At 43.0% G+C, this 12,291-nt stretch overlaps 1 protein-coding gene across 8 annotated transcripts in view; it reads left to right on the forward strand.

The window, feature by feature from the left end:
- The window catches only part of LOC106591301 (neuroligin-3), a 493,706-nt gene that overhangs the window by 346,570 nt on the left and 134,845 nt on the right, over positions 1-12,291 (forward strand). For all 8 annotated transcript variants that reach the window (XM_045717885.1, XM_045717892.1, XM_045717888.1 and 5 more), the window contains one exon: positions 8,874-9,059. In XM_045717885.1, the coding sequence (XP_045573841.1) occupies positions 8,874-9,059 (186 nt within the window). The remainder of the gene's footprint in view (positions 1-8,873; positions 9,060-12,291) is intronic.

A 12,291-nucleotide genomic window follows, 5' to 3' on the forward strand; every position in this document is an offset into this window, starting at 1 on the left:
TTTAAATAAAACATGTATTATTAAACCTTTCATTTACCAGGAAGGGCTCATTGAGATTTAAAATCTCTTTTTCAAGAGCGTCCTGGCCAAGATAGGCAGCACCAAGTCATTACAAAAATTACTGACAAACAACATAAAAAACTACAAATAATCTAGTAAAAACCAGAGAATTCACAGTATAACAAAATCAAAAACAGCAAATTAAAAACATTGACAGGTCAGGGAATCACTACATTACATCTCCTATAGTCTCCTAACCCCAGTCATTACCTCTACAGTACATCTCCTATAGTCTCCTAACACCAGTCATTAACTCTACACTACATCTCCTATAGTCTCCTAACCCCAGTCATTACCTCTACACTACATCTCCTATAGTCTCCTAACCCCAGTCATTACCTCTACACTACATCTCCTATAGTCTCCTAACACCAGTCATTACCTCTACACTACATCTCCTATAGTCTCCTAACCCCAGTCATTACCTCTACACTACATCTCCTATAGTCTCCTAACCCCAGTCATTACCTCTACACTACATCACCTATAGTCTCCTAACACCAGTGACATGTTGTGTTGCTGTGTGTGAAGTCACTGTGAACCATTTGGAGGAGGATCTGCTCAGAGAGAGAGGGAGAGAGAGAGAGAGAGACAGACAGAGAGAGACAGAGATAGACAGAGAGAGACAGACAGAGACTCTAATTTCTGCTAAAGCATCTTCTCTATGTTTCTCTATTCTTTCACTGCTCTCTCTCACTCTCTCTCTCTTCCCCACAACCTCCCATTTCACTCTCTCTCCCTCCTCCTTCATCTCTCTTCCTCCCTCTCTCTCACTTTCTCTCCATCCATCCCTCTCTCTATGTCCTCCTGCTATCTCTGTCATCCTGAAGGAGACCATCTGTTGAGTGTGTGTGTGTGTGTGTGTGTGTGTGTGTGTGTGTGTGTGTGTGTGTGTGTGTGTGTGTGTGTGTGTGTGTGTGTGTGTGTGTGTTACCCCTGTCTAGCTTCCTATGACACCTAGCGTGGCTGAGCCCTACCCATGATCCATGCCCTTTCCCCTTACCACCCTCTGTGGTTGGACCAACAGGGAGTCAGAGAGAGGAGAGCAGGAGGTGAGGTGACAATCACAGAGTTGAGAAGAGCCTGTCTGGTAGAGTATGTTGACTAGATATTGTCTGGTAGAGTATGTTGACTAGATATTGTCTGGTAGAGTATGTTGACTAGATATTGTCTGGTAGAGTGTGTTGAGTAGATATTGTCTGGTAGAGTATGTTGACTAGATATTGTCTGGTAGAGTATGTTGACTAGATATTGTCTGGTAGAGTATGTTGACTAGAGAGTGTTTGGTAGAGTATGTTGACTAGATATTGTCTGGTAGAGTATGAGATCCTTATATGTATATATATATATATATATATACACACATGTTTTTTTTCACCACTGATCCTTGGAGACATATAAGCCAGGCCAGCATGTCTTCTGTTTGGATGCTGGACCGTGAACTATGTAAGGAGATGTAGACAGAAAGTGTTTAGACTTCTTGACTTTTTCCACATTTTGTTACGTTACAGCCTTATTCAAAAAAAAAAATGTTTTAAATCTAATCCTCAGCAATCTACAAACAATAACCCATACTGACAAAACAAAAACAGGTTTTTAGACTTTTTTTGCAAATGTATAAAAAAATCTGAAATACCTTATTTACATAAGTATTCAGAACCTTTGCTATGAGACTCGAAATTGAGCTCAGGTGCATTCTGTTTCCATTGATCATCCTTGAGATGTTTCTACTACTTCATTGGAGTCCACCTGATGTCCACCACACATCTGTCTATATAAGGTCTCACAGTTGACAGTGCATGTCAGAGCAAAAACCAAGGCATGAGGTCGAAGGAATTGTCCTTAGAACTCAGAGACAGGATTGTGTTGAGGCACAGATCTGGGGAAGGGTACCAAACATTTCTGCAGCTTTGAAGATCCCCAAGAGGGCCTTGGTCAGGAAGGTGACCAAGAACCCGATGGTAACTCTGACAGAGCTCCAGAGTTCCTCTGTGGAGTTGGGAGAACCTTCCAGAAAGACAACCATCTCTGCAGCACTCCCATCAATCAGGCCTTTATGGTAGAGTGGCCAGATGGAAGCCACTCCTCAGTAAAAGGACATGACAGCCCGCTTGGAGTTTGCCAAAAGGCACCTAAAGACTCTCAGACCATGAGAAACAAGATTCTCTCGTCTGATGAAACCAAATGGCCTGAATGCCAAGCGTCATGTCTGGAGGAAACCTGGCATCATCCCTACGGTGAGGCATGGTGGTGGAAACATCATGCTGTGGGGATGTTTTTCAGCAGCAGGGACTGGAAGACTAGTCAGGATCGAGGGAAAGATGAACGGAGCAAAGTACTGAGAGTTCCTTGATGAAAACCTGCTCCAGAGCGCTCAGGACCTCAGGCTGGGGCGACGGTTCACCTTCCAATAGGACAATGACCCTAAGCACACAGCCAAGACAACGCATTAGTGGTTTCGGGACAAGTCTCTGAATGTCCTTAAGTGGCCCAGCCAGAGCCCGGACTTGAACCCGATCGAACATCTCTGGAGAGACCTGAAAATAGCTGTGCAGCAATGCTCCCCATCCAACCTGACAGAGCTTGAGAGGCTCTTCAGAGAGGAATGGGAGAAATTCCCCAAATACAGGTGTGACAAGCTTGTAGCATCAAGGCTGTAATTGTTGCCAAAGGTTCTTCAACAAAGTACTGAGTAAAGGGTCTGAATACTTATGTAAATGTTATATTTCCATTTTTCCAAAATGTCAATAAAACTGTTTTTGCTTTGTCATTAAGGGATGTTGTGTGTAGATTGATGAGGGGAAAAAAAATATTAAATCAATTTTAGAATAAGGCTGTAATGTAACAAAATGTGAAAAAAGTCAAAGGGTCTGAATACTTTCCAAATGCACTCTATGTTGATGAAGAATCTTGGGAATTTACCATTTTCCCAATTCTTATCTCTTTGGTGGTGTTTAGTGGATTTAGTGCCAACCAATTTATTTCATATCTAAGGGAGTGGATTCCATTAAATCCATATTTTCCTGTCTGTTTTTCTGTTTGTGGTGATAATGACCCACTAGACGTGTGACTCTCCAAACTCCCGCCAATTCGGCCACATTCATTCTTTCTTTGTGTTGTTTGTTAAATTACTAACTAAATATATCACCAGTAGTGATACTGATTTCAGTATTCTAGAACGTTAGTGTTACACTGTCCTCCTGGTCACCAAAACTAAAACTGTCATTTCTGTTCATTCATGAAATACAGTGAGCTCCAGTGACACGTTTTTTGTTGTTTTGGCTCTGTCCTCCAGCACTTGAAATGATACAGTACAATGACTATGAGCTTAACATGCAGATTGTCAGCTTTCATTTCAGACACAGATTTCAGGATATTTTAATCCATATCGGGTGAACCGTTTAGAAATTACAGCACGTTTTGGTCATAGTCTCTCCCATTTTAGGGAACCAAAAGTATTGGGACAAATTCACTTGTGTATTAAAGTAGTAGAAAGTGTAGTATTTAGTCCCATATTCCTAGAACGCAATGACGACATCAAGCTTGTGACTCAACAAAAATGAATTTGTTGTTTGTTTTGGTTGTGTTTCAGATTATTTTGTGCCCAATATAAATGAATGGTATATAAAGTATTGTGTCCTTTTGGAGTCACGTTTGTTGTAAATAAGAATGGAATATATTTCTATACACTTCTACATTAATGTGGATGCTACCATGGTTACGGATAGTCCTGAATGAATCAGACACACAAATATCATAATACCATATCCTCAAGACATGCTAACCTCTCACCATTACAATGACAGGGGAGGTTAGCAATAATATATTATTAAACTCCCAAGACATGCTAACCTCTCACCATTACAATAACAGGAGAGGTTAGCAATAATATATTATTATACCCCCAAGACATGCTAACCTCTCACCATTACAATGACAGGGGAGGTTAGCAATAATATATTATTATACCCTCAAGACATGCTAACCTCTCACCATTACAATAACAGGAGAGGTTAGCAATAATATATTATTAAACTCCCAAGACATGCTAACCTCTCACCATTACAATAACAGGAGAGGTTAGCAATAATATATTATTAAACTCCCAAGACATGCTAACCTCTCACCATTACAATAACAGGAGAGGTTAGCAATAATATATTATTATACCCCCAAGACATGCTAACCTCTCACCATTACAATAACAGGGGAGGTTAACAATAATATATTATTATACCCCCAAGATATGCTAACCTCTCACCATTACAATAACAGGGAGGGTTAGCAATAATATATTATTATACCCCAATACATGCTAACCTCTCACCATTACAATAACAGGGGAGGTTAGCAATAATATATTATTATACCCCCAAGACATGCTAACCTCTCACCATTACAATAACAGGGAGGGTTAGCAATAATATATTATTATACCCCCAAGACATGCTAACCTCTCACCATTACAATAACAGGGGAGGTTAGCAATAATATATTATTATACCCCCAAGACATGCTAACCTCTCACCATTACAATAACAGGAGAGGTTAGCAATAATATATTATTATACCCCAAGACATGCTAACCTCTCACCATTATAATAACAGGGGAGGTTATCATTTTGGGGAGGGTATGATAGTTATGCCTCTGTAACTTTCTCACTCATGGTTGACTGAAATATTCGGCTTTTACAGAAGCTTTCAGACCATACTGAGGCTCTCTTCTCACTACCTATTCTTCCTGCAGTGAACCATTTTTTATTTTTTTTATTTAACTAGGGAAGTCAGTTAAGAACAAATTCTTATTTACAATGACAGCCTAGGAACAGTGGGTTAACTGCCTTGTTCAGGGGCAGAACAACAGATTTTTACCTTGTCAGCTTGGGGATTCAATCTAGCAACCTTTCGGTTACTGGCCCAACGCTCTAACCACTTGGCTACCTGCCGCCCCGTAATGACCATCTTCAGAGAACGATGTTCTAACTTATCTGCAGATAGTGGATGTCTGGAGCACAAAAAGCAGTCGTAACCATATGCAAGTCAGGGAGACAAATGAACGGCTCTTTCACAGAAGCGATTCGGTTCCCGACATTCACCTAAAAGATCAGTTCAAAAAGAGCCGTTTGTTCGCGATTGACCCATCACTACCTGTAAGGCAGATTCACTGTTGTTCTCAAGGGGCGGCTGTGGAATCGTACCCATAGGCTGGCTACCTGTTGCCGGCCGGGTTTAGATTGGATGTGTTAAGCCTAATACAGAGACTATTTATTTTGGCTGTTGCCCGTGTAGATTATATATTTAAGCAATAAGGCACGAGGGGGTTTGTGGTATATGGCCAATCAGGAACGACGCATCGCAGAGTGCCTGGATACAGCCCTTAGCCGTGGTGTATTGGCCATATATCACAAACCCCCCGAGTTGCCTTATTGCTATTATAAACTGGTTACCAATGTAATTAGAGCAGTAAAAATGAATGTTTCTTCATACCCGTGGCATACCCTCTGATATACACCATGGCTTGTCAGCCAATCAGCATTTAGGGCTCGAACCACCCAGTTTAAAATTGCAAATATACAATGACTATTTGCTGATATTTTATGATATATGGCAACTTCACGTTGGATCACCAAGAAGAGCTGTGAAGAAGTCTTCGATTTGAGCCTATCAACCTGCCTTAGCCTTCTGCTGATGTCCTGCCCCTCTTATCACTGCCAAAAAGCGCCTATATTAAGGTGCCTATGTTAAGGTGCCTATGTTAAGGTGCCTATGTTAAGGTGCCTATATTAAGGTGCCTATGTTAAGGTGCCTATGTTAAGGTGCCTATATTAATACATTTGTTTCTTTTTTTAAGAAAAGGAAAACCTGCACACTGCTCTTGCCAGACAATATCATTTTGTTTTATTCAAGCTTAGGGCTACGCGTCTGCCTTTTCACCTTCAACAGAACCTTAATGTATTATTGAATTATTCCCACGCACCTGCAACAAGCTAGATCAGATGTAGGGCTGCTTTTATAAATGTTAACGTCTTGTTTATTTGGATTGTTTAGATTTAGAAGCAGCCAGTGAACTCAATGAATGCATGTCTGCATTCGTTTAATTTCCTTTTCCTGTCTGTTATTCCCTGTTTGTGTTCTAAACGGCACCCTATTCCCTATCTAGTACACCACTTCTCACCAGGGCGCATAGTGCCCGATATAGGGAATGGGGAGCCATTTGGGATGCAACCCATGTTGAGGAGGGTTGATGGACACTGAGTCTATTGAGAGGTCCTCTGGGACGTCAGATGATTTAACATTCTATTACCCAACATACAGCTGGGCCTGAGCCCTGGAGACACCGTTATAGAGTCTCTCTCTCTCTCTCTCTCTCTCTCTCTCTCTCTCTCTCTCTCTCTCTCTCTCTCTCTCTCTCTCTCTCTCTCTCTCTCTCTCTCTCTCTCTCTCTCTCTCTCTCTCTCTCTCTCTCTCTCTCTCTCTCTCTCTCTCTTCTTTTCTCTCTCTCTCTCTCTCTCTCTCTCTCTCTCTCTCTCTCTCTCTCTCGTTTGGTACAGAGCCCTAAAGATGTGGTTATAGTGGCACAGTGTTAACATGAACACATTATGTCCCAAAGAGAGGTGTCACACGCTATCATGTGAGAAGATAGGATTCAGTGGAGATGTCTAGTCCATCTAGTCCATGTTCTGTACATTGGAAACATGTAGAGCCCTGTACAACTGCTAACGGCTTATGTGTTCATATTACTCTCCTCTCGAGGTACAAGCCATAGCTGAAGGATTTAGTACTTGCTTCCATTCAACCACATTAGTGAGGTCAGATCACTGATGTTGAGCGATTAGGCCTGGCTCGCAGTCGGCATTCCAATTCATCCCAAAGGTGTTCGATGGGGTTGAGGTAAGGGCTCTGTGCAGGCCAGTCAAGTTCTTCCACACCGATCTTGACAAACCATTGCTGTATGGACCTCATTTTGTGCACGGGGGCAGGTAGCATTCTAACGTTCTCCTGACAGCACTTACAGTTGACCGGGGCAGTTCTAGCAGGGCAGAAATTTGACAAACTACTTGTTGGTAATGTGACGGTCCTATGACAGTGCCACGTTGAAAGTCACTGAGCTCTTCAATAATGCCATTCTGCTGCCAATGTTTGTCTATGGAGATTGCATGGTTGTGTGCTCAATTTTATACACGTCAGCAACGGGCGTGGCTGAAATAGCCGAATCCATTAATTTGAAGGGGTGTCCACATACTTTTGTATACTGTGTATTGTGTATTTAACATAAAGCACTTCTACTCATCATTTCTACTTCATGTTCTATATCCTGTAGTAAAATCTCTGAACATCAGAACATTTCAATCATGAAGTACAAAAAACTGTTTTGTTTTTGTTGAAATAAATGCCTACACTAAAGAGGTCATGATTTATGAGGGAACATTTCATCTACATTATTCAGGGCCTCTTAGTTTCCATCTCCCCTTCCTTTTCTCTCAGTGTCACAACACAACAGCATTCATAGATACATGTGGTTCTCATCACGGCGGGTCGATAGACAGGGTGATATGTGATCATCCAGGGAGGCTCAACATTGATTTCCCATAATGTAGAGATGACATGTGGTCACACAGCCCTTTTATTTTACTAACAATCATGTTCTCCAATAAGTCAGGATCTCACTGGAGAGCCAGAGAGCTTGATAGTTTGGGCTAAAATGGGTGGGGTAGAATGAGGGGTGGGGGGGATTTGTGGTCTTTGCAAGTTACCTTGACTTGGTAGAAACACTGTAATGTCAGTTCATTTAGTCCCTTTTCTATCCTGAAGCTTCACATTGTACAACATACAACACACTGCACATCAGTGATTCCCGACCGTTCTTTGTGCTTGATGACCCACCTCAAGCTTTTGGAGTTGACTTAACCAAGTAGAGTCAACGAAAACAATATTCATCACCAGGCATCCAGTCTTAACCTGGGACCCTAAAGGAATCAACCTCAACCAGGTCCAGTCTTAACCTGGGACCCTAAAGGAATCAACCTCAACCAGGTCCAGTCTACACCTGGGACCCTAAAGGAATCGATCTCAACCAGGTCCAGTCTACACCTGGGACCCTAAAGGAATCGATCTCAACCAGGTCCAGTCTACACCTGGGACCCTAAAGGAATCGATCTCAACCAGGTCCAGTCTACACCTGGGACCCTAAAGGAATCGATCTCAACCAGGTCCAGTCTACACCTGGGACCCTAAAGGAATCGATCTCAACCAGGTCCAGTCTACACCTGGGACCCTAAAGGAATCGATCTCAACCAGGTCCAGTCTTAACCTGGGACCCTAAAGGAATCAACCTCAACCAGGTCCAGTCTTAACCTGGGACCCTAAAGGAATCAACCTCAACCAGGTCCAGTCTTAACCTGGGACCCTAAAGGAATCAACCTCAACCAGGTCCAGTCTACACCTGGGACCCTAAAGGAATCGATCTCAACCAGGTCCAGTCTACACCTGGGACCCTAAAGGAATCGATCTCAACCAGGTCCAGTCTACACCTGGGACCCTAAAGGAATCGATCTCAACCAGGTCCAGTCTACACCTGGGACCCTAAAGGAATCGATCTCAACCAGGTCCAGTCTACACCTGGGACCCTAAAGGAATCGATCTCAACCAGGTCCAGTCTACACCTGGGACCCTAAAGGAATCGATCTCAACCAGGTCCAGTCTACACCTGGGACCCTAAAGGAATCAACCTCAACCTACCTTTGGGAAACACAATTGCATCCCTGTTAGTGTTACATCATTGACTAACCCTGTATCCTCTGTGTCTGTTCCAGGGTTCCTGTCTACAGGGGACCAGGCAGCTAAGGGGAACTACGGCCTACTGGACCAGATCCAGGCTCTGAGGTGGATCAGTGATAACATTGGATACTTCGGAGGAGACTCCAACCGTATCACGGTGTTCGGATCTGGGATAGGAGCGTCCTGTGTGAGCCTGCTCACCCTCTCACACCACTCTGAAGGTAGGAACACACTCTGTCTATGATTAGTATGGGATGGGGGATTGGGTACTGGATGTCACTGTGTCAGAATCAATTGAGGAAGTCTGGTATTAAGTGGGTATTTACACTGAGCAGGAACTGGAACACGCTGTAGTTCAAGTCGATCCAGAGCATCCCAAACATGCTCAAAGGGTGACATATCTGGTGATACAGATCCTTGCAACATGGGGCTGTGCATTAGGATCTTGTGTACAGATCTTTGCAACATGGGGCTGTGCATTATCATGCTGAAACATGAGGTGCTGTCGGCGGATGAATGGCTCAACAATGGGCCTCAGGATCTCATCACGGTATCTCTGTCCATTCAAATTGCCATCGATAAAATGCAATTGTGTTCGTTGTCCATTGCATAACACCACCGCCACCATGGGGCACTCTGTTCAGTACGTTGACATCAGAAAACTGCTCTTGTGAGGCCAGTTGGACATACTGCCAAATTCTCTAAAACAACTTTGGAGGCGGCTTATGGTAGAGAAATAAAAATTCAGCTCTGGTTTACATTCCTGCAGTCAGCATGCCAATTGTATGCTCCCTCAAAACTTGAGACATCTGTGGCATTGTGTTGTGTGACAAAACTGCACATTGTAGAGTGGCCTTTTATTGTCCCCAGCACAAGGTGCACCTGTGTAATGATCATGCTGTTTATTCAGGTTCTTGATATGCCACACCTGTCAGGTGGATGGATTATATTGGCAAATGAGAAATGCTCACTAACAGGTATGTAAACAAATTTGTTCACAACATTTGAGACAAATAAGCTTTTTGTGCGTTTGGAACATTTCTGAGAACTTTTATTTCAGCTCATGAAACATGGGACCAACACTTTACATGTTGCATTTTTATATTTTTGTTGGGTATAGTTTTTGGTCTTTACCTGGATTCATGAATTTTGTTGTTAAATGTGTATTTAGTTAGTGGTTTTAGAAAGTTGGCACCTGCATCGATATAATCTAAGTATCTGGTTTACAGTTGATTTACTGAAATAGATTTAATCTGAGTATCTGGTTTACAGTTGATTTACTGACATAGATTTAATCTGAGTATCTGGTTTACAGTTGATTTACTGACAGATTTGATTTGAGTATCTGGTTTACAGTTGATTTACTGACATAGATTTAACCTGAGTATCTGGTTTACAGTTGATTTACTGACATAGATGTAATCTAAGTATCTGGTTTACAGTTGATTTACTGACATAACTGTTTTTGGGATTTGTTATCCGGAGATTCTTGGGGGGTAAAGTGGATATCCAGTATCCAGGGACCCCCCCTCCCCAACCCTGTATAATGGAACAATCCAAATATCTAATCATGACAGATGTTGCTTATCTAGTGGCTAATGTCATGCCTCAACCACTCAATGGAGATGAACTGTCCATGATGGACCTGTTGCACACACAGACACAGACACAGACAGACACACAGACACACACAGACACACAGACACACACAGACACACAGACACAGACAGACACACAGACACACAGACACAGACACACACACAGACACACACACAGACACAGACACACACACAGACACACACACAGACACACACAGACACACAGACACAGACAGACACACAGACAGACACACAGACACAGGACAGGATGGACAGTATAGACGTCATGCTGCTCTTAACTGCTGCCTAACATGATGGACAGACACATGCTGGGTTGTGTGTGTGTGCGTATGCTTGGGTGTGTGTGTGTGTGTGTGTGTCGTATGTATTTATATTAAATCCTTTAATAGTTCCTGGAACTTGTGTACATTTTGATTTATACGGGAAGCTGTATGAGCATCACAGAATCATGGTTCTCTCCGGATATACTGTCCCCTTTCCATACAGCCAGCTGGGTTCTCAGTACATCAGACAGGAATAAAGAAGTTTCTGGGAAGTTGTGTATGTTTCATGATTAACTACTCATGGTGTGATTGTGATAACGTACAGAAACTCAAGTCCCTTTGTTCACCCAACCTAGAATACCTCACATTCAAATACTAACCGCATTTCCCTCCCAAGATACTTTTCTTCAGTTGTAGTCACAGCTGTGTATATTCCCTCTTAATAAGCCGATACCACGACGGCCCTCAAGGAGCTACACTGGACTTTATGCAGACTGGAAACCACATATCCTGAGGCCGCATTTATTGTAGCTGGGGATATTTACAAAGCAAATTTGAGGAAAACGCTACCGAAGTTCTATCAACACATGGACTGTAGTACTCACTCTGGTAAAACACTCGACCACTGCTACTCCACTTTTCCAAATGCTTACAAGGCCCTTCCCCACCCTCCCTTCAGCAAATCAGATCACGACTCTATTTTGCTCCTCCCTTCCTATAGGCAGAAACTCAAAAAGGAAGTAAACATGCTAAGGTCTATTCAACGCTGGTCTGACCAAACGGAATCCACGCTTCAAGATTGTTTTGATCACGCGGACTGGGACATGTTCCGGGTAGCCTCTGAGAATAACATTGACGTATACACAGACACAGGGACTGAGTTCATCAGGAAGTGTATAGGGGATGTTGTTCCCACTGTGACTATTAAAACCTACCCAAACCAGAAACCGCGTATAGATGGCAGCATTTGCGCAAAACTGGAAAGCGCGAACCACTGCATTTAACCATGGCAAGGTGACTGTGAATATGGTCAAATACAAACAGTGTAGTTTTTCCCTCCGTAAGACAGTCAAACAGGCAAAATGTCAGTACAGAGACAAAGTGGAGTCACAATTCAACGGCTCAGACACGAGATATATGTGGCAGGGTCTACAGACAATCACAGATTACAAAGGGAAACCAACCGTGTCGCGGACACCAACGTCTTGCTCCCAGATAAGCTAAACACCTACTTCGCCCGCTTTGAGGATAACACAGTGCCACCAACGCAGCCCGCTCCGAAGGACTGTGGGCTCTCGTTCTCCATGGCCGACGTGAGTAAGACATTTAAGCGTGTTAACCCTCGCAAAACTGCCGGCCCAGACGGCATCCCTAGCAGCGTCCTCAGAGCATGCGCAGATCAGCTGGCTGGAGTGTTTACAGACATATTAAATATTTTCCTATCCCAGTCTACTGTCCCCACTTGCTTCAAGATGTCCACCATTGTTACTGTACCCAAAAAAGAAAAGGTACCTGAACTAAATGACTGTCGCCCCGTAGCACTCACTTCTGTCATCATGAAGTGCTTTGAG

Source organism: Salmo salar, chromosome ssa05 (assembly GCF_905237065.1).
Source record: "Salmo salar chromosome ssa05, Ssal_v3.1, whole genome shotgun sequence".
NCBI classification, from domain to species: domain Eukaryota; kingdom Metazoa; phylum Chordata; class Actinopteri; order Salmoniformes; family Salmonidae; genus Salmo; species Salmo salar.